This window comes from Entelurus aequoreus, linkage group LG17 (assembly GCF_033978785.1).
Source record: "Entelurus aequoreus isolate RoL-2023_Sb linkage group LG17, RoL_Eaeq_v1.1, whole genome shotgun sequence".
Classification (NCBI taxonomy): domain Eukaryota; kingdom Metazoa; phylum Chordata; class Actinopteri; order Syngnathiformes; family Syngnathidae; genus Entelurus; species Entelurus aequoreus.
The window spans coordinates 9,203,094-9,229,489 of record NC_084747.1 but is presented as its reverse complement, the minus strand read 5'-3'; the positions used below and the strand labels follow the sequence as shown (position 1 = coordinate 9,229,489).

The following is a 26,396-nucleotide window of genomic DNA, read 5'->3' as shown; positions in this document are numbered from 1 at the left end:
CTCCATATTGCACTCCACGCACCCTCTTTATTAACCAGTAGAATTGTCCTTTGTTGCCTTTCTTCCTCTCCACCATGTTATTGCTTGTATGCACTTTGTGTGTGCGTTTTGACACACTCAACATCATGCGCCTCGGCTCTGTAGTCACCGCCTCACAGCAGCATTCAGGTGAAAGAACGGTACCGGTACTTTTCAAAGGTGCTATAGTACCGATTTCAATTGATTAGTACCACGATACTTTATTAGTCGCAGTATACTGTACAACCCTACTACACACACATACAGTACATAGAAGAAAGTGTGTTTTTGTGTCTTGCAGACGTCCAGCAGCTGATCGGTAATCCAGAAGAAGTTTCCCCTCAGTTAGGGGGGAGCTCCACTTTGAAGCAGGAGACTCCACAACCACCCTGCATTAAAAAGGAAGAGGAGGAACTCTGCATCACTCAGGAGGGAGAGTGTCTTCTAGGACGAGAGGAAGCTGATTACACCAAGTTTCCACTGAGTATTCTCTCTGTGAAGACTGAAGATGATGAAGAGAAACCACAAGTAGACAACCTCTTAGCTCCACTATCAGATAGTGAGGCTGAAGACGAGATTGAAGTAACTTTGAGCAGCGATACAGACTGTGAAGGTGATATGAGGACTCACACTGACAACAAACACTCTGAATGCTCTACAAAGAAGAGAGGTAAAACATGTTTGAGCTGCTCGGTTTGTGCTAAAAGTTTTACTAAAAAGAGCAGTTTGACTCTACACATGAGAACACACACAGGTAAAAAACCCTTTAATTGTTCAGTTTGTGGCAACAGCTTTTCTGGAAATGGCTCATTGACTCAACACATGAGAACACACGCAGGTGAAAAAACATTTAATTGTTCAGTTTGTGGCAACAGCTTTTCTCAAAATAAAAAGTTGACTCGACACATGAGAACACACACAGGTGAAAAACCCTTTAATTGTTCAGTTTGTGACAAAAGCTTTTTTAATAAGAGCATTTTGACTCAACACATTAGAACACACACAGGTGAAAAACCCTTTAATTGTTCAGTTTGTGGCAAAAGCTTTTCTCAAAATAGCAATTTGACTCAACACATGAGAACGCACACAGGTGAAAAAACATTTAAGTGTTCAGTTTGTGGCAAACGCTTTTTTAATAAGAGCATTCTGACTCAACACATGAGAACACACACAGGTGAAAAACCCTTTAATTGTTCAGTTTGTGGCAACAGCTTTTCTATTAAGAGCATTTTGACTGGACACATGAGAACACACACAGGTGAAAAAACATTAAAGTGTTCAGTTTGTGGCAAAAGCTTTTATTTTAAGAGCATTTTGACTAAACACATGAGAACACACACAGGTGAAAAACCCTTTAATTGTTCAGTTTGTGGCAACAGCTTTTCTCAAACTAGCAAGTTGACTCAACACATGAGAACACACACAGGTGAAAAAACATTTAAGTGTTCAGTTTGTGGCAAAAGCTTTACTATTAAGAGCATTTTAACTCAACACATGAGAACACACACAGGTGAAAAACCATTTAGTTGTTCAGTTTGTGGCAAAAGCTTTTCTATTAAGAGCAATTTGACTCCACACATGAGAACACACACAGGTGAAAAAACATTTAAGTGTTCAGTTTGTAGCAAAAGCTTTTCTTTTAAGAGCAGTTTGACTAAACACATGAGAACACACACAGGTGAAAAACCCTTTAATTGTTCAGTTTGTGGCAACAGCTTTTCCCAAAATAGCCATTTGACTCAACACATGAGAACACACACAGGTGAAAAAACATTTAAGTGTTCAGTTTGTGGCAAAAGCTTTTCTTTTAAGAGCAGTTTGACTAAACACATGAGAACACACACAGGTGAAAAACCCTTTAATTGTTCAGTTTGTGGCAACAGCTTTTCTCAAAATAGCCATTTGACTCGACACATGAGAACACACACAGGAGAAAAAACATTTACCTGTTCGGTTTGTGGCAAAAGCTTTCCTCATAACAGCTCTTTGTGGCGACACATGAGAACACACGCTGGAGAAAAACCATTTAGTTGTTCAGTGTGCTGTAAAAGGTTCACACATAATGCAGACGCAGTAAAACACATAAAAACACACAAGGGAAAATAACCAATTAGCTGGTTAGTTTGTGGTATGTTGCTCATATGTGGTGACATCCACCCTACCCAGGACCTCCTCACTGCTTCTTTCACAAATATCTGAGGTATTCATACAAACTTGGATTATTTGGAGCATAATCTTATCCACTCATGACCCCATGTCTTCTCTGTATCTGAAACCTTGCTGAACACTAAGATAGATGATGCTTCAAGTGCTTGGTTACTCCTTCTTCAGTCCTGGGGCCTCATGTGTCAAGTTTGTGCACGCTCAAAAACCTGCACTACACCCTTTTTCACTGCAAAGTTGAGATTTATCAAAACTGACGTTGACGCATAAGTGATGCTGGGTAACTGTTTGCATAACAAACTGCCAACTTTTACTCCTCAAACTGGTTGATGTACAAATCAGAGACTTATGAACAATTAACCCCCAACACCCACAACCCAACCCCCACCTCCCTCGACATTCGGGCATAACAGGTTCAATCTGGCCCGCGAGATGAGTTTGCAAAGTGTAAAATTCAGCTGTATTTTTAATGAAAGAAACTGCTGTTCTTAATGTGTCCACTGGATGTCACATTAGCAATTCTGTTAGGCAAGCAAATAGCATATCAAGTATACCAAGCAAGAGGTAGACGGTAAAGCGGGACTGTGACTCCTCCCCCTCCACCCAACGTAAAACAGGAGTAAAATAAGCAATCAGTAACCCCACTTAAAATGCAGCATGAGACACTGCACACTGATATAGTTCTGTGAAAATGATTGTCTTCTGTGCAAATGTAAAGAAAGTGAACAATGTGTGATTTACTGCAATACTGTCAGTCTTTTCACTTTTTATTTGTGCTTTGTTGAAATTGTTCACACATTGCACAGCTTTTATTTTTCTATCAATACACATTATGTCTAGAAGACAGGAAGTAACTCAACACTCTTGAATAGTTTCTACCTCAGTGTATATGGTTTGTTGAGTTAGCACAGGATTAATATGTGGAAATGACAAATGAGGTAGTTGATAGAAAGAATAGTTTTTATTCATGCTTTATTTTGTTTTTTGTTCAATCTTAGATGGGTTGAGACTTAAAGTTTAATAGAAACACTGAGATTAAGTTTAAGTTCATTGCGTTCTTTAAGGTGTTTTTGAAAATGCACCATTTTTTTCCCTCAGAATTTTTAACTAACTTGAAGTGTTTTGTCAAGAGGATTATTTGTGATGTGTACATTTTCCGAATGTGATCGTTCTATTTTGGGTTGAAGTAAAATAAAGAAAACAATCTGTCGTATTTTGAAGTTATCATGCCATGACTTTACCCGTCCCGCCCACGTGGAAATAGATTTTCCTCCATGCGGCCCCTGAGCTAAAATGAGTTTGAAACCCCTGCTGTAATCAAGATTCAAGATGCTTTATTATTGTTCATTCTTTAAAGGCCTACTGAAATGAATTTTTTTTATTTAAACGGGGATAGCAGATCTATTCTATGTGTCATACTTGATCATTTCGCGATATTGCCATATTTTTGCTGAAAGGATTTAGTATAGAACAACGACGATAAAGATTGCAACTTTTGGTATCTGATAAAAAAAAGGCTTGCACCTACCGGAAGTAGCGTGACGTAGTCAGTTGAACATATACGCAAAGTTCCCTATTGTTTACAATGATGGCCGCATGAAGTGAGAGAGATTCGGACCGAGAAAGCGACAATTTCCCCATTAATTTGAGCGAGGATGAAAGATTTGTGGATGAGTAAAGTGCAAGTGAAGGACTAGTGGGGAGTTGAAGCTATTCAGATAGGGAAGATGCTGTGAGAGCCGAGGGTGACCTGATATTCAGCTGGGAATGACTACAACAGTAAATAAACACAAGACATATATATACTCTATTAGCCACAACACAACCAGGCTTATATTTAATATGCCACAAATTAATCCTGCATAAAAACACCTGCGTGTTTGTTATGCTAGCTCCTAGCTCCTCTGCTAGCTCCTAGCTCCATAGAACACGCCAATACAATTCAAACACCTGATCAACACACACAATCACTCAGCCCAAAAGACCGTTTACCTAACCCAAGGTTCATAAAGCTTATATATTTTTAAAAAGTTACGTACGTGACGCGCACATACGGTCAAGTTATCGAATGTTTAGCAGCCAAGGCTGCATACTCACGGTACCTGATATTCAGCTGGGAATGACTACAACAGTAAATAAACACAAGACATATATATACTCTATTAGCCACAACACAACCAGGCTTATATTTAATATGCCACAAATTAATCCTGCATAATAACACCTGCGTGTTTGTTATGCTAGCTCCTAGCTCCTCTGCTAGCTCCTAGCTCCATAGAACACGCCAATACAATTCAAACACCTGATCAACACACACAATCACTCAGCCCAAAAGACCGTTCACCTAACCCAAGGTTCATAAAGCTTATATATTTTTAAAAAGTTAGTACGTGACGCGCACGTACGGTACGGTACGTGTTATGCTAGCTCCTAGCTCCTCTGCTAGCTCCTAGCTCCATAGAACACGCCAATACAATTCAAACACATGATCAACACACACAATCACTCAGCCCAAAAGACCGTTCACCTAACCCAAGGTTCATAAAGCTTATATATTTTAAAAAAGTTACGTACATACGCAAAAAAAAGCCAAAGCTGCATACTCACAGTAGCACGTCTGCGTCTTTGTCATCCAAATCAAAGTAATCCTGGTAAGAGTCTGTGTTGTCCCAGTTCTCTACAGGCGTCTGTGTATCCAAATCAAAAGTCCTCCTGGTTAGAGTCTCTGTTATCCGAGTTCTTCCATCTTGACTGCATCTTCCGGGAATGTAAACAAAGAAGCGCCGGCTGTGTACTGTTGTGGCTGACTACGTTCGAAAAATACGTCCATTTCGCACCGACAACTTTCTTCTTTGCTTGCTTGGCTTCCTTCTCCATAATGCAATGAACATGATTGAAACAGATTCACGAACACAGATGTCCAGAATACTGTGGAATTATGAAATGAAAAGAGAGCTTTTTCGTATCGGCTTCAATGTGGAAGGCATACCCGTGTTCGCCGGGCTACGTCACACGCATACGTCATCCGCAGAGGCGTTTCGAACCGGAAGTTTAGCGGCAAATTTAAAATGTCACTTTATAAGTTAACCCGGCCGTATTGGCATGTGTTATAATGTTAAGATTTCATCATTGATATATAAACTATCAGACTGCGTGGTCGGTAGTAGTGGGTTTCAGTAGGCCTTTAACATGTACAAGACATATGAGAACTGAAATGTCATTTTCGGCACAGTCCCACTAAGAGCTGACATACGTTACAGGGGAACAAGACTGGACCGCCAACGGATCGCCACTTACAGTGTTCCTTAGAAAAGGTGATATTGGGAAAGGGGGGTGGGGGGGTGAAAAAACAAACAGATTAAGGCTGGACCCTCGGGAGGGGGGTCCAGCCTTAGTCCAAGGAAAAAACCTCACATAGCATAGCACACGTAAACATGTTACATATAATCACAACAACACGGGGGGGGGGGGGGGGGGATTTGGGGCCCTGGAGGCCGGCCTGCTGCTATAAAGCGCTACTCTAACCGTCCATAACACTGAAGAGGAATCAAGCGGTGGTGAAGGCGGTGGTGAAGGCGTTGATTGGGGAAGGGGCGTGTGCGTGCATGTATGCCCAATTAACTTGGGTGAGATGATGAAATGTTTTTGTGGACTGGGGCCGATCTCAAGGTTCGACATCAGGTGTTGTTGAACAAAAGGAAGGTCAGAAGCGTCCATCTTTGAGGTGTCTGACTCATGTGAGCAGGTTACTGTATAAACACATTTTGTTATAAGTTATAAAAATGTGTTCAGTTCTCAGAGACACATCAATGTCAGGCTGACAATTGCTCTTCCGCTTTCTCCAAACACGAGAACAAAGCACCTCCTACTGACTTGTGATTGGTCAGACCGTGCCCATCTTAATCACATGGCTCATTTCAATATAATAAATTGTGATGTAACACAATTGAATATCTTATATGCTCAGACAGTAATGTGTTTATATAAGTTTAGATTGGGTTATGATGTTTGTAATGGGGAAAGACGTTAAATTGTCTTGTTTTCTTGTTTGCATTTAAGATAGTTGACATTTAGCATGATAGCTGTTAACTGGCGATTAGTGATGTTAAGTGCCTAAGATGGTAGTTATTGATTAGCAGTGCGATGAGGGCTTTCTGCTTGTGAGTGATTAGCACTACAGTTAGAGCCACCTATCGCTAGGTAGAAATGAGCCGTTTCACCAACATTTTTATGTGAAACCATATTACTAACTGTTGTTGTTTGTGGTTACCAGTAGGAGGAACCATGCCGAGTTGCAGGAATAACTTGGCTTTAATAAAGACTTCAGGAGGACAGCAATTTTACATACGCACTGCATGAGAGAGTGGTAATAACTGATTTCCTGATGTGCACACCCTGGTGGTGTGTTCAAAAATTACAACAACAAAACAGTCATTTTACCAAATGATCTACATCCTTCCCTTTTAGTTAGGAGTCCTTCATAAAAAACAAAAGCAGATAACTGAAATGAATATCTATATGTAACTGAGATTAAATATCTTAACTGTGTAGGGTGAGTACAAACAATTAACTATCTGTATGAAATATCTAAACACATCACAGAACAGGTAGAAAAAATACTTTCTCTCAAAATAAATCACTCGTACATTTTTCTTTTCTTACTGCACGTACTTTGGATTGGGTCTACACACTCGACCTGCGCGTGTTGTGTCAGTCTGCGTCGTGAATCTGGGTCGAATTGGTGATGCACTTTCCGTTTGCCTAATCGATGTCTCTTCTCTCAGTGGTGTGGGAGGGACTAAGTCCACCATGGTATGTCTACCATCCTGAGTCTGCTTCGTCGTTCTGGAGCGGTGTTGGTGGTCGTTCTTGAACCGGGAGGATGTGGCGACGATTCCTCCTGTATGTTCTCCCATTGGATTGGATGATGTAGGAACGTGGCTCTTCGCACGACTTTTCCACTATTCCAAGTCGGTCATGTCCAGCAGGAGTTTGCATACGGATCACTTGCCCTTCTGCCAAGGGACTCAGTGGGCGACTTGACTTGTCGTAGTGACGTTTCACCGTAGTTCTCTTGTCGACTAGTCGAGCTTGTACTTGTCTTGAGTCTTTTGCTGTTGGCTGTAGTAGTCTGGTACACACTGGGGTAGCTGCACGCGTTTGTCTTGACATTAACCGTTCGGCAGGGAACCAAGGTCTGCATCTCGGGGAATGTTTCTGAGGTTAAGGAGGTTTAGGAAGACATCAGTTTTGTCCCAGTGGGATTTCTCCATCAGTTGCTTGGCACTCCTGACAGCTCTTTCCGCGAGTCCATTCGACTGGGGAAACTCTGGGCTGCTGGTGGTGTGGATGAAGTCCCACTCCTCAGCAAACTTCCTGAATTGCTCACACTTGTACTGTCTTGCATTGTCAGATAGCAGTGTGTGTGGTGCACCATGCACTGAAAAATGTCTTTTCAATTTGGAAATGAAAGCTGTTGCTGTGATGTTTTGTAGAAGGTCAATTTCAAACCATCCAGAATAGGAATCCACTAGCACCTGGTAGTGTTGTCCACGCCATTCAAAAATGTCTGTAGCAACTGTGGACCACGGAAGGTCTGGACCTGGATGGAGATGGAGCGGTTCTTTCTGCTGATGTGGTTTTGTGCTGTTGCACACTGTGCAAGAAAGTAGTTCTTCAGTGATGTCTCGTGACATTGATGGCCAAAAGATGATACCTCTTGCTCTGCGTTTGGTCGCTTCAATACCTGGCTGACCTTTATGTACAATCTTAATGAACTCTTTTTGTAGTGACCGGGGAATAACTGCTTTCTGCGCTTTCATGACGATTCCATCTTCCACAGTGAGTTCGTCTCTGTAGGGGAAGAAAACTTCAATGGCAGGCTGCAGCTGAGTCTGTCTGGCAGGCCATCCACGCTGGATAACTGCATTGAGAGCCTGCAATACTTCATCCTCCTCCGTGTGTTTCTTGAGCTCTTCCAGGCGGGCTGTAGAAATGTAGCTCACCGACATGACGTCGAAAGAACCACTATCAGATGGGCTCTCACTGTCTGTTGCATTAGGGGCTCTTGAAAGAGTGTCAGCTAAGTACATGTGCTTTCCTTTTTTTGTAGACTAAGATTATGTCATAGCTTTGCAGGCGTAGCAGCATCCGCTGAAGACGGGCAGGGGCATTGTGAATTGGTTTCTTCAAGATAGTCACCAACGGTTGGTGGTCAGTTTCTACTATGGTGGCCTTGCCATACACATAGTCTCTGAACTTGGTGCACGAAAACACAACAGCTAGGACAGGGGTCGGCAACCTTTACCACTCAAAGAGCCATTTTGGCAAGTTTCACAAATTTAAGAAAGTAATGGGAGCCACAAAAAAATTTTTAAAATGAAAAACACTGCATACAAAGCTTAAATGCTTTGTGCTATGTTAACCAGGGGTCTTTGACACACGCACCGGCACGCACTTTAATGTGGAAACTTGATGTTAGTGCAGCCCGCGAGTTTTGAACAAATGCCGCTTGATAGCGTCGTACTTGCCAACCCTCTCACTATTCCCGGGAGACTCCCGAATATCAGAGCGTGATGACACTGCATTTGGCGCCCTCTACAGTCTGCCCTAACAGTGTACCTGCTCGACCACACGTAGAATGCAATTTCAGCTTGCTCACGTAAGTGACAGCAAGGCGTACTAACTCAGCAGCCACACATCTTACACTGACGGTACCAATACCCAGAATCCCATGCAGCCCTAACTCTTCCGCTCAACCAACGCACGGAGAGGGGGGGCGGGTTGATGTGTGGGGGGATTTGGTGGTAGCGGGGGTGTATAATGTAGACCGGAAGAGTTAGGGCTGAATGGGATTCTGGGTAATGGTTGTGTTGTGTTTATGTTGTGTTACGGTGGGATGTTCTCCAGAAATGTGTTTTTCATTCTTATTTGGTGTGGGTTCACAGTGTGGCGCATATTTGTAACGTAACAATGTTAAAGTTGTTTGATACGGCTACCGTCAGTGTAAGCTGTGTGGCTGATGAGTAAGTATGCTTTGCTGTCTCCTGTGTGTGCAAGTAATAACAACATGCAACATGTGGCTGGACTGGCACGCTGTATGTAAATGCTATAGAGGACAATTACTGCAGTGCAATTAGGGCATGCCCTTTATTTAGTAATTAGAGTGTAAATTGGATTATTTTTTCCCTGGGAGTAATTTATGAGACACACTGAGATCCATCAATCTCCTGGGAAAATCGGGGGGGTCGGCATGTATGTATGCGACTGAGCCGCATCAGAGTGGTCAAGGAGCCGCATGCGGCTCCGGAGCCGCGGGTTGCCGACCCCTGAGCTAGGAGCTCCTTCTCAATTTGAGCGTATCGAGTTTCTGTTTCTGTAAGGGTGCGGGATGCAAAGGCTACTGGCCTTCCATTTTGCATGCAAGCAGCTCCTAGTCCAAAACATGACACGTCACAGGTCAGCGTGACTGGCCCTTTGACATCGTAGTAGGCCAATACTGGTGGAAAGGAGAGACGTGCTTTCAGGCGGTCGAAAGCATCTTGGTGTTGCTGGAACCAGCACCATGCGGTCTCTTTGTGAGTCAGTTTCCTCAGTGGCGTTGCGATGTCACTGAGGTTTGGAATGTACTTGCCAAGATAGTTGACCATTCCCAGGAAACGTTGAAGTGAAGTGACATCTGTGGGGACTGGCATCTCTGTGATAGCAGCGGTTTTGGAGGGGTCAGCTTTCAATCCTTTACTTGTGAAGATATGACCAACGTAGCATACTTGGTCAAGTCTAAACTTGCATTTCTGCGGGTTGAGTTTGAGGTTTATTTCCTTCACACGTTCAAGCACTTTTTTTAGGTTGGCGTCGTGCTCCGCCACATCGCGGCCTCCGATCGACAATGACTGAGCATGGATATCCAGTAAAGAGTTGATCCATTGTGCGCTGGAATACCTCGCTTGCAGAGTTAATACCGAAAGGCATGCGAAGGAATCTGTAACGTCCAAAAGGAGTACTGAATGTTGCCTTCATTGAGGACTTCTTGTCCAGGCGGATCTGCCAGAATGAGTTTTTTGCGTCTGGCACTGAAAACACTGTCGCACCTGACATTTGTGCTGCTACCTCCTCCACGCTTCTCATGGGGTGGTGGGGTTGTTTTAGTGCTTCATTTAACTCTTTGGGGTTGATGCATAATCTGATTTCTGATTTGCCTTTCTTGTGCGCAGCGACCATGGATGACACCCAATCTGTTGGTTCGGTGACTGAAGTAATAACGCCTATGCGTTCAAGTTCAGCTTTCACACAATCTTGCATCACTACGGGGATGCGGTGGGCCGTCCTAACAACAGGCGGCACATTGGGGTCCTCTGTCATCGTGTAGACAACTGGTAGTTCTCCGAGCTCTTCACTGAAAATATCTTGGTATCGTGTGAGGATCCGTGCGCTGAACTCTCCAGTGTTCTCTGTGGTGACATGGTGCACATCGGGACTCAACTCGACTAGCCCCACACGCAGGCATGCACGGAAGCCCAACAGCGATGTCACATTTTTATCCACTATGAAAAATGTCAGTAAGTGGCGCTGTCCCTTTAAAAACATGTCAGTGTAGCTTCACCTTGTGTCTCGATTTTGGCTCCTCCGTAAGCAACCAAATGTGTGCTTTTGTGTTGTTTGGCGAGTTTCACGCCGCTGTTTACTCTATTGAAAGTCTTCAGTGACATTACATTGCATTTAGCACCTGTATCCACTTTCATTTCGGTTGGCACGTCAATTATGCACACTGTGACAAATCCTTCATCTTGGTCTCTTTGTTGTGGATTTACAGTGTCAACACAATTTTCCATTTCCAAGCCATCCACATAGAATGTGTCATTGTCACTTTGGCTGTGTTGATCCATGGTCACATCGTGCACAGACTGTCCATAGCGCTTGTTTGTGGTAAACTTGGACTGGCTCTGTGGCTTTGACTTGCAGCACTTTTTGTAGTGATTTTGTTTCATGCAGTTGTGACATTGTTGTCCAAACGCCGGACACATTCCCCTTTTTGCTGTGTGACTCCCTCCACAATTGTTACACTTTGTGATAGTCTGGGCAATTTTCTGGAATGTGCCTTTAAATTGCTTGTATTGTGTGGGTTTAATCTCATCAACATTGGTAGCTTGTGTAGCCAATGTTTTGATATTTTCCTCTGTCATTTCGTGAATGCGGCCGATTGAGATTGCCTTGGCAAGAGTCAATTCACTGTCCCTCAGTAATGTCTTTCTCAGAGAGTCGTTTGTGATGCCACACACAAATTTGTCACATATGAGTTCGTCCGTTAGATCTCCAAATTGACATGTTTTAGCTTTAATCTTTAAATCACTGATGAATGATTCCATGCTCTCCCCATGCTTTTGAATTCTCGAATGGAACTTGTCCCTTTCCAATGTTTTGGTCGTTCGCGAATTGCACATTTCTCTGAACTTCCTCTTCAGGCACTCGGGATCTTCCCGCGACTCCGCAGGAGCGAGAATAGCACCGCCCTCTCAGGCGGCACGGACCTCTGGCGCGTACGCAAACGAGCGCTCCCTCTCAATCGCTTGTGGACCAGCGAGGTTTAATAGGATGTATGTGTAGTGAGTCTCATTCTGCGTTGTGTAGTTTTTTTTAAATAAAAGACACTTCACCATGCCGTCGGTTCAGTATAGGGCGGCAACAACTAATCGATTAAAATCGATTACCAAAATAGTTGGCGATTAATTTAGTCATCGATTCGTTGGAACTATGCTATGCGCATGCGCGGAGGCTTTTTTTGGTTATTTTTTTGTTGTTTTTTTTTGTTTTATAAACCTTAATTTATAAACTGCAACATTTACAAACAGCTGAGGAACAATAATCAAAATAAGTACTAAAACAGTACAAAACAGCGCCAGGGCGGCAGTGAGGCTACGTCTCATGAGGTGGCGTAAGCTAGCCAATGATGTGGTCATGTGCAGCTCACGTGACGACGGCGTCTCCTTTGCTGGAAAATTTTGAAAAATGGCGCAGGAAAACACTACCGATAGTTTAGCAGAGAAACATCTTGAGGTTAGTGCTTCAACGGAGAAAAGTGTACGACCTAAGTCGTCAAAGGTGTGGGAACACTTCACTTTAAAGACTTCATAGAAGACCGTTTCCTGCAAAATGGCACGGAAGTACAACATTGCTTCAGGAGCACCTGAAGAGGAAACATGTTGAAGCCATGGATGAAGGGAGGAACTCACAGTACGTAACTTTTTAAGTCCATAGTGGCAACAAGCATTCATGAGTTCAGCTTTTTTGTGAGTAACGTTAAAGTTATGCCTTTGTTGCAACGCGGGGCTGATAATGTGTCTCCGGCACATTTGACTCCGTTTTGAGAGAGAAAACGCACGGTTACCAATTTGGAAATAAACATAACGGACAGAAATATCTCAGGTTGGTTTCATAATGGATCAATGTAGCCGGGCCGATAAAGCTATATAAATATATTTAGATTTGAGTGATGCTTTAGTATAACTAAACGTTATGAAGGTGCTGGAATATTTCATGCTATTATTCAGAGGCAGCCTGAAATGAATCCTTTATTATTCACAACAGAAACGTGTACAATATCTGATTCAGTTCTGATGAATTACATTTCTGTGTTATTGTTGGTGTATGCTGCACCCCCAATGTCCACAACATGGTGGCAGTATGCTGGTTTTTTTCAATAAAATACTGGAAAGGATAGAAATGTAGTTTGTCTCTTATATCCGATTATTAATCGATTAATCGAAGTAATAATCAACAGATTAATCGATTATCAAATTAATCGTTAGTTGCAGCCCTAGTTCAGTATTTATTGATAACCTGTGTTGGAAACATGAAACACACACACACAGGTTTCAACTTTCTGGCGGAGTGATATCTGCTCCTTCTCATTCAAAAGTCCGAAGGAACAAACATTCATTCATATAAAAATAATAATAAATTAAATTACATTAACAAAAACGTTTTTTCACAAAATAATAATAATGCACAAATCCACATACCTGTGTTGGAAACATGAAACACACACACACAGGTTTCAACTTTCTGGCGGAGTGATATCTGCTCCTGTGTGATGTAAATACCACGTGTAAATACTACCAAACAATTCACACAGTCGACGCTCTACTTCTAAATAAACGAAATTGTGCATAAAAATGACTCAAAACAACACATCACTTGTACACACAACATTATTGGGTTAACTTTTAAAGTATCTAGAAACGTTTAGGAAGAATATTTACAATATGAAGAAACACGGAGCAGTGAAGAACTATTACCTTGTACTCAAAAGTCCGAAGGAAGAGGAAGTAAAGCAATCGAAAAAACAGCAAAGACACTTCCTGCACCGGACATCCGGTTCTTCAAAATAAAAGCGATACTTCAAAATAAAATATAACACCCTGTCTAGTTCATAATATAGCGCAACAACATCACACTATTACATATGCACGGGTCTTCGCGGGCTTGTCCGAGTGAGCAGCAGCAATGAAAATGTCATATTCTTGCTCGAAAATGCGCCAGTTCTCCGCGACATTGTCGTCATACTTGCCAACCTTGAGACCTCCAATATCTGGAGGGGGGGGGCGTGGTTGGGGCGGGGGCGTGGCTAAGGGCGTGGTTAAGAGGAGAGTATATTTACAGCTAGAATTCACCAAATCAAGTATTTCATATATATATAATATATATATATATATATATATATATATATATATATATATATATATATATATATATATATATATATATATATATATATATATATATATATATATATATATGTATGAAATACTTGACTTTCAGTGAATTCTAGCTACATATATATATGTATATATATATTTTATTTTTTATTTTATTATACATATAAATAAAAGACATACTTGAATTTCAGTGTTCTGCAGGCTATCCAGTAGGTGGCAGTATTGTCCTGTTTAAGAGTGTCACAACATTGCTGTTTACGGCAGACGAACTGCTTTACGGTAGACTAAACGTGACTGCTGGTGTTGTGTGTTGTTACCGCGCTGGGAGGACGTTAATGAAACTGCCTAACAATAAACCCACATAAGAAACCAAGAACTCTCTCTCCTTGTTGTGCACTCTACTCTCTAAAAGCTGTAGATGTTATGACGTCATTGGGCAGGCAAGCTGCTGGGAAAGCGGACGTGAGAACGGCTGTCCCCACTCAGGTCCGCATTGAGCTGGAGGGGGCGTGGCCTCCAGCTCCGGCTGAATACCGGGAGTTTGTCGGGAGAAAATCTCTGCCGAAAGCAATGGATGTCGAGTGGGTCTGACATAATATTGTGAAAGTCCAACACATATATATATATTTTTTATTTTTAAACAGTAGTTGTCCATTATTTGATGTTAGATACTTTTAATAACCATTGTTTTAAAATAAGATTAAATTTCCTTTATTTTGGGGAAAAAAATGATGTGGGGTAGGAAACGGAAGTTGCGGACTTCTTGCGCATGCGCCAATGTACTTGAAGCCAAGCAAAAAGACGAAGACCGCATGCTATGGTTGTTCGGAGATTCTTCGAATTCACGTTCTTAAAGTTATATGATTCACAGCAAATATAGCAACAAATATCTCAATTGGTATTTTCCAAAGCCACGAAACGTGCATTGAGTTTGGAGCGATATCTGAAGTGAAGATTGAAGACGTGATAGAAGATGGACGACTACTGCTATGCTAAGATGGCGACGTCCGCTAAAAGAGAACATGAAAGAGAATCAGCGCCACCAACTTCCAGCAAATCACCAACGGAGATAAAGACGAAAGATGAAGGTGAGTGACTTGAAGTTTTGTCATTTGAAAACTATTTCAAGCCCTTAAAATCGAAATTAGCCGGCTTTGTTGAAGAATGTAAAGAAAGAGCCGCCATGATTGTTAGCTTGAAGAAGGCAGTGGAGTTCACATCAGAGGAGATGAAAGAATGCAAAAGTCAAATGAAGAAAGTGGAAGAGCAAAACAAGCGCTTCCCATGTTTGGAAAACGCCACATTTAAAATATTTAGCTCGCATTACTAAGCTAAGTTATTCATGGAGTCCATCAAGTTATGGGTGAGGGCGACATCCGGGCAACTGAGCTACATACGGGTTCTTCGAGCCATAGCAACCAGACTGGCGTTGAAAACAAACCGTTGCCATTACTCTTTAACCTGTCGACCTACGCTGGTTAAACCCGTCATTCTGCCTCCAAAATGCCGAAAAAACGGTGTTGTTTTTGGTTGTGCTAACCACAACTGGAAACAGGGAAAACAAAGGTTGTATTTTGTTCTGCCAAAGCGTGATAAAAGCCCACAGAGACGAGACAAATGGCTCGCAGCTTTACACCGGGAAAACGAGGACGGTTCTCACTGGAGTCCCCCAAAGTCCCGGGTCGTGTGTTCGGATCACTTCGTTTCTGGTAAATATAAGGAACAAAAATCCACCTTCTTAACCACAACTTGGCTATACCGTCCATGCTAATGTTGTACTTGTTGAATTTGTACCTTATAACGTTCGACAGCTGAAGTTGTTGTTGTACAAAAATAACATGCGGTATATACTATATAGTCTATAGCCTGTATAGGCTATTTTCGAAAACCGGTTTTGTTTAAATTTGAATCGGCTTTCTATAGATATGAAATAATATACCTGGTGCGCTTGTGAGGTAGACATATAGATTTCCAAATTCCATGTCCGGCCATTGTGTAGGATTATCAGTCCACGCATCTGCTGGAAGGCGGTAAGGGCAGTCGTTTAATCCAACTACAGAACATTTTAACTCGTATCTTAACCTAGCCTCACTGGAAAGACTATTTACATAATCATACGCCATTTAGAACAGTTTAAAATGCCGTGAAACCTCGTTAAATGCTTTTTCTGTCAATGCTGTGTTCGCTGTGAGCTGGTTTGTTTTCAACGAATTCAATATGGCGACCGGCTGCTAGGGGATTGGTAGGCGGAAGTGACGTAGGTCCGCCCTCGCCCATTGGATGGATGTTAGAGTGGACATAACAGCCACTATCTCTAAGTCATCCTCCATCTTGTAAACACTGTAGCAGCTAGTGAAAGATTAAAATGATGTTGTTGCGCCAGGATTTGATTTTGAGCATTTTTTAATTGTATTTCCTAGTTCTTAGTAGGGCTGGACAATTAATCCCATTTTAATCTCAACTTCATTTAAGACATGACACGATCATAAACATGTTATTGTAAAAAAAAGAAAAGAAAAAAAGATGGACAGCCCGCGGAACGTGCATGCAAATTCTTGAGCCTGTAACGGTTAAAGGGATGAGTGAGTGTATGATTGAAAAAAAAGACCATGTCTACTAGAATGTGCTACTTTTTATTTGACACAGTGCTAGTATGTCTAATCAGTAGGGGTGTAACGGTACACAACAATTTTGGTTCGGTACGTACCTCGGTTTAGAGGTCACGGTTCGGTTCATTTTCGGTACAGTAAGAAAACAACAAAATATACATTTTTGGGTTATTTATTTACCAAATTTGTAAACAATGGCTTTATCCTTTTAACATTGGGAACACTATAATAATTCTTCCCACGTTAATCAACATTAAACTGCCTCAAGTTGTTGCTCAGATTAAATAAAATGACACAATTTTTCTTCTACATATAAAAAGTGCAACATTAAACAGTTTCAAGTCAACTCATCATGCTTAATTTATTACAGCATTTGGGAAGCCTGGAGTTGATTTTTATTATGTAAATGTTATATTTTTATCAACATGTGATAGCAGGGACCCTGCCATTCAAAACTAGGCTGCTCCATTACTAATGATTAATGTAACTTTAGCACATTTTTTAAGCTTCTCAGGTGGAATTCTTTCCCATTCTTGCTTGATGTACAGCTTAAGTTGTTCAACAGTCCGGGGGTCTCCGTTGTGGTATTTTAGGCTTCATAATGCACTACACATTTTCAATGGGAGACAGGTCTGGACTACAGGCAGGCCAGTCTAGTACCCGCACTCTTTTACTATGAAGCCACGTTGATGTAACACGTGGCTTGGCATTGTCTTGCTGAAATAAGCAGGGGCGTCCATGATAACGTTGCTTGGATGGCAACATATGTTGCTCCAAAACCTGTATGTACCTTTCAGCATTAATGGTGCCTTCACAGATGTGTAAGTTACCCATGCCTTGGGCACTAATACACCCCCATACCATCACACACGCTGGCTTTTCAACTTTGCGTTTATAACAATCCGGATGGTTCTTTTCCTCTTTGGTCCGGAGGACACGACGTCCACAGTTTCCAAAAACAATTTGTGGCCAGCTATTAAGTCGTCTGTTTTCATCGCAAAATTCCACAGTATTCTGGACATCTGTGTTGGTGAATCTTTTGCAATTTGTTTAATGAACAATGAAGGCAGCAAAGACGAAAGCTGTAGGTGGGAAGCTGTGTATTAGCGGCTGGCTGCAGCAACACAACCAGGAGGACTTTGAGTTGGATAGCAGACGCGCTACCGTGAGTACGCAGCTTTGGCTTCCAAACATTTGATCGCTTGCCCGTACGTGCGTGCCGCTATGTGCATGTCACGTACGTGACTTTGGGGAAATATATGTGCTGTATGAACTTTACGGAGGTGAACGGTACTTTGGGCTGTGGGATTGAGTGTGTTGTGCGGGTGTTTGATTTGTATTGGTGGGTTATATGGACGGGAGGGGGGAGGTGTTTGTTATGTGGATTAATTTGTGGCATATTAAATATAAGCCTGGTTGTGTTGTGGCTAATAGAGTATATATATGTCTTGTGTTTATTTACTGTTTTAGCATGGTGGATGTCCGCTTGTGCCCTGTGGAAATAATAAATAAAGTGAGCAAGTTGTAACTAATCGACGGCCTCGTCCTTCCGACCAAAGAGCGGAGCTTTATGGACCCAGTGTTACCCCCGACACAACATGGGCCCTGGAGGGAGCGTCTCCCTTGCGCTCCTCGACCACGGTCTGGGAGCCCACAAACAGGAAAGGTGTAAAGCAACCCTTGCAGAGCGGCGGCTCCCTGTTTAAAGTGTCACCTTTATAGTTAGTTTAGAAGCCCAAATACCTCCATATTGCACTTCATGCACCCTCTTTATTAACCAGTAGAATTGTCCTTTGTTGCCTTTCTTCCTCTCCACCATGTTATTGCTTGTATGCACTTTGTGTGTGCGTTTTGACACACTCAACATCATGCGCCTCGGCTCTGTAGTCACCGCCGCACAGCAGCATTCAGGTGAAAGAACGGTACCGGTACTTTTCAAAGGTGCTATAATACCGATTTCAATTGATTAGTACCACGATACTTTATTAGTAGCAGTATACTGTACAACCCTACTACACACACATACAGTACATAGAAGAAAGTGTGTTTTTGTTGTTTGTGTCTTGCAGACGTCCAGCAGCTGATCGGTAATCCAGAAGAAGTTTCCCCTCAGTTAGGGGGGAGCTCCACTTTGAAGCAGGAGACTCCACAACCACCCTGCATTAAAAAGGAAGAGGAGGAACTCTGCATCACTCAGGAGGGAGAGTGTCTTCTAGGACGAGAGGAAGCTGATTACACCAAGTTTCCACTGAGTATTCTCTCTGTGAAGACTGAAGATGATGAAGAGAAACCACAAGTAGACAACTTCTTAGCTCCACTATCAGATAGTGAGGCTGAAGACGAGGTTGAAGTAACTTTGAGCAGCGATAAAGACTGTGAAGGTGATATGAGGACTCACACTGACAACAAACACTCTGAATGCTCTACAAAGAAGAGAGGTAAAAAAAAAAGCTCTACAAAAAAGAGAGGTAAAAAAAAAAGCTCTACAAAGAAGAGAGGTAAAACATGTTTGAGCTGCTCGGTTTGTGCTAAAAGTTTTACTAAAAAGAGCAGTTTGACTCAACACATGAGAACACACACAGGTGAAAAACCCTTTAATTGTTCAGTTTGTGGCAAAAGCTTTTCTCAAAATGGCAATTTGACTGAACACATGAGAACACACACAGGTGAAAATACATTTAATTGTTCAGTTTGTGGCAACAGCTTTAATCATAACAGCTCTTTGTGTCGACACATGAGAACACACATTGGAGAAAAAACATTTAATTGTTCAGTTTGTGGCAACAGCTTTCATCATATTAGCTCTTTGTGGCGACACATGAGAACACACGCTGGAGAAAAAACATTTAATTGTTCAGTTTGTGGCAAAAATTTTAATCATAACATGTCTTTGTGGCGACACATGAGAACACACACAGGAGAAAAAACATTTAACTGTTCAGTTTGCGGCAAAAGCTTTCGTCATAACAGCTCTTTGTGGCGACACATGAGAACACACGCTGGAGAAAAACCATTTAGTTGTTCAGTGTGATGTAAAAGGTTCCCACATAATGCAGACGCAGTAAAACACATAAGAACACACAAGGGAAAATAACCTATTAGCTGTTTAGTTTGTGGTATGTTGCTCATATGTGGTGACATCCACCCTACCCAGGACCTCCTCACTGCTTCTTTCACAAATGTCTGAGGTATTCATACAAACTTGGATTATTTGGAGCATAATCTTATCCACTCATGACTCCATGTCTTCTCTGTATCTGAAACCTTGCTGAACAGTAAAATAGATTATGCTTCAAGTGCTTGGTTACTCCTTCTTCAGTCCAGGGACCTGGGGCCTCATGTGGACTAGGCTCAGTGCAAGTTGTTTTACTCTGTCCTCCACCCTGAGCCAGCCCACTTTGGAGAAGTGGGTAGGAGTGAGGTGGGATCTGGGGTGGAGGTCTAGAAGTAATCTGACTAGCTTGTTCTGGGATGTTTGGAGTCTAGATTTGAGGGTTGACTTTCTTAAGGTCGATGTGGGACCCAAATAGGATGGATTCTGTTTTACCCAAGTGTATGTATAGCTTGTTGTCAGCGAGCCAGGTGCAAGTTCTACAGAGTTCAGCACTGAGGATTTTCTCCACCTGTGACTTGTCCCTGTCTGATACCAGCAGGGCAGAGTCATCCGCAAACAAGAACAATTCACAGTCGCATGCCGATGACAAGTTGTTTATGTATATTAGGAACAGTAAAGGCCCCAATATACTGCCTTGGGGGACTCCACAGCTCACCGAGAGGGGGGGGAACACGGTGCCGTTCACCTCTACCACCTGCTCCTTCCCCTCCAAGTAAGATTGCATCCAGCTCCATGAGGTTTTGTTAAATCCGAATGCTCTGAGCTTATCCAACAGTATAGCGTGGTTAACGGTGTCAAAGGCCTTCTGAAGGTCCAGCGTGACCATGCCGCAGTATTTGCCCGCGTCCACCTCATGTTTGATGTGGTCGCTCAGATAGAGAAGGCATGTGTCAGTGGAGTGGTTAGTTCTGAAGCCGGATTGGAATTTGTACATGAGTTTATTAGTGGCAAGGTAACTATCGACCTGTTCATAAACTATTTTCTCCATTACTTTCGAAATGGAACTGAGAATAGAAACAGGTCGGTAGTTGCCAGGTTCCTATTTGCTTACTTTTTTAAAGATGGGAGTTACTCTTGCTATCTTAAAATCTTTTGGTACTTGGCCTTGTGTAATTGAGAGGTTTATTATGTGCCTGATGATCGGGGCAATGATGGAGGCAGAGTCCCTGAGGAATCTGGAGGGGATATTATCAAGGCCGGCGGCCTTGTTTGGGTGGAGCGCGCTCAATTTTTTAAACACCTCATCAGCTGTGACCATTTCTAATTTGAAATCATTGTTGGATACTCCTAGCTTTCTGTAGAAGGCTTTAATGTGTTCTACACCAAAGCGACCAGAGTGGTAGGACAGCTTGTTGACAAAAGTTGCGGCTATGCTGGTGAAAAAGATGTTAAGGCTGCTTGCTACCTCCATTTTGTCTGTAATGAGGGAGTCTCCCTCCTTGATGCTGATGTTGGTGAGTCTGGTTTTAAGTTTCTGGCTGCAACCGGGAAGCTGGTTGTTGAGAATTTTCCAGAGCTCACGTGGCTTATTTGTGTTTTCCTCTATTTTGTCGTTAATGTGATTTTTTTTTAAGGATTTAGTCAGGTTTGTTGACTTATTTCTTAATTTATTGCATTGCTTTTTGAGAGTTGAAAGGAGTGATTTGAGGTTGATATTATTGGGTTGTTTATCTACTTCTGTTTTACACTTTTGGTTTTCGGAGTATTTTCTGTCTCTGTCTTTTATGGCAGCTAATAGGTCCGGATTCATCCATGGTTCCGAGCGGGCTTTGATCCTGACTGTTTTCACAGGAGCCATGTCATTTAGTATCTTTAGGAACGCTGTTTTGAAGCGATCCCAAGCAACATCGACCAGGTTGCTCACGAGCACAGGGGACCAGTCCCACTCATCTAATTTTAAATTGAAATTATCACTGGAGTATTTTTTAAGGGATCTGGATTGGGCTGTTATGTGGCCATTGGCTTTGGGTTTAGCTATTTTGCGGGTGCAGAAGGTTAGATAGTGGTCGCTAAGACCACAGATCATGACCCCACAATTTTTTATTTTAGGTCGGTCTGAAGTGAGAATGAGATCTATAACCATAGATCTCATGGGTGTGTGATTGGGTGGAATCACACACCCTTGTAGGTAGTGCTATTAGCTGGGAAAGACCGTGTAGATTACAAAACTAGCTGTAGGGTCTGAGAACAGGCGCATCTCTGCGTTGAATATCTGTGTTCAGATCCCCAGTTATAATTTTCTCCACCTTGTCTGCCGCAGCCAAGCACTCCTCCAGAGCCCCATAGAAATCACTCTGATTAGGGGGTCTGTAAACAGTCCCTATTGGTACCGGCTTAGCGTTTTTAAATTTGATTTCCACCCACACAGATTCCAGGTCATTGTGGTTAAGATCAGTGCGAGTTATGTATTTCATATATTGGTGAATATACATACAAACGCCCCCACCGTGTTTATTCCTGTCCTTTCTGATAACCGAAAAGTTTTCTATTTCTATCTCTGAGTCAGAAATACTTTGATCAAATTTGGTTTCAGAGAAACACAGGATTTTTACCTTCGTGTTGAGGAACATTTCTCTGATTTGGTCGAGTTTGGTTCCAGAGAGGCTGTTCACATTAAGGTGGATGATGTGTAGTCCACTGGAACCAAAAAGAGCATCAGACTCCGATGTGTAGTGGTACTGTCCAGAAAAGCTGTTGGTTGTGGTTGGGGGTGGGGGGCGTGGTTAAGGCAAGGCAAGGCAACTTTATTTGTATAGCGCTTTTCATACACAAGGCAGACTCAAAGTGCTTCACAGACAACAAAGTGAAATGAAAGAAAATAAAAGCAAAATTAAAATGCAGACAATAAAAATAAAAACAGTGCAGACGTTAAAAGTTAAAAGATTTAGCTGAAAGCTAAGGTGAACATAAAAGTCTTCAGTCTAGTTTTAAAAGTAGTCAGAGTTGGGGAGAGTCTGACATCTTCAGGAAGTTTATTCCAGCTATTTGTTGCATAGTGACTGAATGATGCTCTCCCTTGATTTGAGTTTACTCTTGGAACCGCTAACAGATTGGTCTCAGAAGATCTTAGTGATCTAGAGGGCTTATATAGTGGGAGCATATCAGTGATATACTTGGGCCCTAGACCATGTAGTGATTTATATGTGAGCTGGAGGATTTTGAAATCAATTCTCTGATGTACAGGGAGCCAATGTAAGGATTTAAGAATTGGTGTAATGTGCTCACATTTTTTGGTCTTTGTTAGAACTCTAGCAGCAGCGTTCTGAACAAGCTGTAGCTGCCTCACAGTTTTTTTGGGAAGACCTGCAAGGAGACCATTACAATAGTCTAGCCTACTGGTAATAAAGGCATGTACAAGTTTTTCAAAGTCTTGAGCTGACATGAGCCCTCTAAGTCTTTTTACATTTTTGAGGTGATAGTAGGCTGATTTTGTTACTGATTTGATGTGACTGTCGAAATGTAAATCCGAATCTAAAATAACCCCAAGATTTCTGGCTTTATTTGAGGTTTTCAGGGACAGTGATTGAAGGTGTTGGACGACTTTAAACCTTTCTTTTTTAGCACCAAAAACAATTATCTCAGTTTTATCTTCATTTAGTTGTAGGAAATGTTGGCACATCCAGTGTTTGACTTGCTCAATGCACTGGCACAGAACATCTATGGGGCGATAGTCATTTGGTGATAGCGCTACATAGATTTGGGTGTCATCGGCATAGCAATGATGGTCAATGTTATTATTTTGCATGATTTGTCCTAGTGGGAGCATATAGATGTTAAATAAAGTCGGCCCCAAGATTGAACCTTGGGGGACTCCACACGTTACGTTGGTTGGTTCTGATACAAAGTCACCAATGGAAACAAAATAGTTCCTATCTTGTAGATATGACTTGAACCAGCTTAAAACTGTGCCTGAGATCCCCACCCAGTTTTCCAACCTGTCCAAAAGTATTGAGTGGTCGACAGTGTCAAATGCAGCACTGAGGTCCAAAAGCATTAATACTGAAGTTTTGCCAGAGTCTGTGTTTAGACGGATGTCATTTATAACTTTAAGAAGGGCCGTCTCTGTGCTATGAAGAGGTCGAAATCCTGACTGGAAGTTGTTGTGGCAGCCAGTAGAAGCCAAGAAGTGATTTAGTTGTTGGAGGACAACATTCTCAATTATTTTACTTATGAATGGTAGATTGTAAATTGGTCTGTAGTTGTTGATAACAGAGGCATCTAGGCTCTGCTTATTTAGAAGAGGTTTAATGACTGCAGTTTTGTTTTTGTTTGTATAGTATTGTTCTTGTATTATATTGTTTATGTTGAATGTGGAGTGAGTGAGAGAGGTTGGGATATAATAAGCATCTGCTTCATCCAACCCCTTTTCAAGCCTTGCATAAATGTCTCTGCCAAAATGTAAAAAAAAAATGTTTTGTTGTACTGTGCAGGTTTGGAATAAATAATTCAATTCAATATATATATATATTTATCCTATTATACATATAAATACTTGAATTTCAGTGTCCCGGAGGCTATCCAGTAGATGGCAGTATTGTCCTGTTTAAGAGTGTCACAACATTGCTGTTTACGGCAGACGAACTGCTTTACGGTAGACAAAAACGTTACTGCTGTTGGTGTGTGTTGTTACCGCGCTGGGAGGACGTTAATGAAACTGCCTAACAATAAACCCACATAAGAAACCAAGAACTCGCCCTCAATCATTCTACAGTTATAACGTGATTGGGCAGGCACGCTGTTTATATCGTGGGAAAGCGGACGTGAAAACAGACTGTCGCCGCTGTCCCCACTCAGGTCCGCATGGAGCTGGAGGGGGCGTGGCCTCCAGCTCCGGCTGAATTCCGGGAGATTTTCGGGAGAAAATTTCTTCCGGGAGGTTTTCGGGAGAGGCGCTGAATTCCGGGAGTCTCCTGGAAAATCAGGGAGGGTTGGCAAGTATGGTTTATTGTCATAGCAGCACACGATACACATGAGATGGCACACAATTTAGTAGCACGTGAACAATAGGATTGGTCCTGGTGGAGATCTACACTCTTAGTGCTTTTCTTCTTTATTCAGAGTAATCATTTGACTTTATAAAGGTTTTTAACTAAAACAACTAAGTAGCTTGAAAAATATTTCTGTGTTTCTTGTAGTATTTAAAATGTAGGATTTTTTTCCCTCGATGTTTGCCCTTTTTCTGGTTTGAACAACAGCCATGGAAAAAGTCTGTGCACGTGCTTGTATATATATATATATATATTTTATTTTCAAACAGTAGTTGTAGATTATTTGATGTTAGATACTTTTACTAACCATTGTTTTAAACTAAGATTAAATTGACTTTATTTTGAAAAAAAACCTGATGTGGAGTAGGAAACGGAAGTTGCAGACTTTTAGCGCATGCGCAAATGTACTTGAAGCCAAGCAAAAAGACGAAGACCGCATGCTATGGTTGTTCGGATAATTTTCGAATTCACGTTCTTAAAGTTATATGATTCACAGCAAATATAGCAACAAATATCTCAATTCGCATTTTCCAAAGCCACGAAACGTGCATTGAGTTTGGAGCGATATCTGAAGTGAAGATTGAAGACGTGATAGAAGATGGACGACTACTGCTATGCTAAGATGGCGACGTCCGCTAAAAGAGAACATGAAAGAGAATCAGCGCCACCAACTTCCAGCAAATCACCAACGGAGATAAAGACGAAAGATGAAGGTGAGTGACTTGAAGTTTTGTCATTTGAAAAGTATTTGAATTTCAAGCCCTTAAAGTCTAAATTAGCCGGCTTTGTTGAAGAATGTAAAGAAAGAGCCGCCATGATTGTTAGCTTGAAGAAGGCAGTGGAGTTCACATCAGAGGAGATGAAAGAATGCAAAAGTCAAATGAAGAAAGTGGAAGAGCAAAACAAGCGCTTGCTATGTTTGGCAAACGCCACATTTAAAATATTTAGCTCGCATTACTAAGCTAAGTTATTCATGGAGTCCATCAAGTTATTGGATGGATGTTAGAGTGGACATAACAGCCACTATGTCGAAGTCATCCTCCATCTTGTAAACACTGTAGCAGCTAGTGAAAGATTAAAATGATGTTGTTGCGCCAGGATTTGATTTTGAGCATTTTTTAATTGTATTTCCTAGTTCTTAGTAGGGCTGGACAATTAATCCCATTTTAATCTCAACTTCATTTAAGACATGACACGATCATAAACATGTTATTGTAAAAAAAAGAAAAGAAAAAAAGAGCCCGCGGAACGTGCATGCAAATTCTTGAGCCTGTAACGGTTAAAGGGATGAGTGAGTGTATGATTGAAAAAAGACCATGTCTACTAGAATGTGCTACTTTTTATTTGACACAGTGCTAGTATGTCTAATCAGTAGGGGTGTAACGGTACACAACAATTTTGGTTCGGTACGTACCTCGGTTTAGAGGTCACGGTTCGGTTCATTTTCGGTACAGTAAGAAAACAACAAAATATACATTTTTGGGTTATTTATTTACCAAATTTGTAAACAATGGCTTTATCCTTTTAACATTGGGAACACTATAATAATTCTTCCCACGTTAATCAACATTAAACTGCCTCAAGTTGTTGCTCAGATTAAATAAAATGACACAACTTTTCTTCTACATATAAAAAGTGCAACATTAAACAGTTTCAAGTCAACTCATCATGCTTAATTTATTACAGCATTTGGGAAGCCTGTAGTTGATTTTTATTATGTAAATGTTATATTTTTATCAACATGTGATAGCAGGGACCCTGCCATTCAAAACTAGGCTGCTCCATTACT

General features: G+C 41.7%; 1 protein-coding gene across 2 annotated transcripts; it reads left to right on the top strand.

Moving 5' to 3' along the window:
* Nucleotides 1-323: 323 nt before the first annotated feature.
* On the top strand, nucleotides 324-24,534 carry LOC133632232 (zinc finger protein 84-like). Of its 2 annotated transcripts, XM_062024549.1 has the most exons (2): nucleotides 324-2,069; nucleotides 19,040-24,534. In XM_062024549.1, the coding sequence occupies exons 1-2, from the start codon at nucleotides 637-639 to the stop codon at nucleotides 19,533-19,535; spliced, it is 1,929 nt and encodes a 642-aa protein (XP_061880533.1). In that variant the 5' UTR covers nucleotides 324-636; the 3' UTR covers nucleotides 19,536-24,534. The 2 variants fall into 2 exon arrangements, with proteins under 2 accessions (XP_061880533.1, XP_061880534.1); XM_062024550.1 differs by lacking the exon at nucleotides 19,040-24,534 and having other exon boundaries at nucleotides 324-3,043.
* The last annotated feature ends 1,862 nt before the right edge of the window (nucleotides 24,535-26,396 follow it).

Coding starts and splice junctions, on each gene's coding strand:
- LOC133632232 (XM_062024549.1), top strand. CDS start 637: ATGAGGACTCACACTGACAACAAACACTCTGAATGCTCTACAAAGAAG. Junction 2,070..19,039: donor TGTTCAGTGTGCTGTAAAAG/GTTCACACATAA, acceptor TTGTGCTAAAAG/TTTTACTAAAAAGAGCAGTT.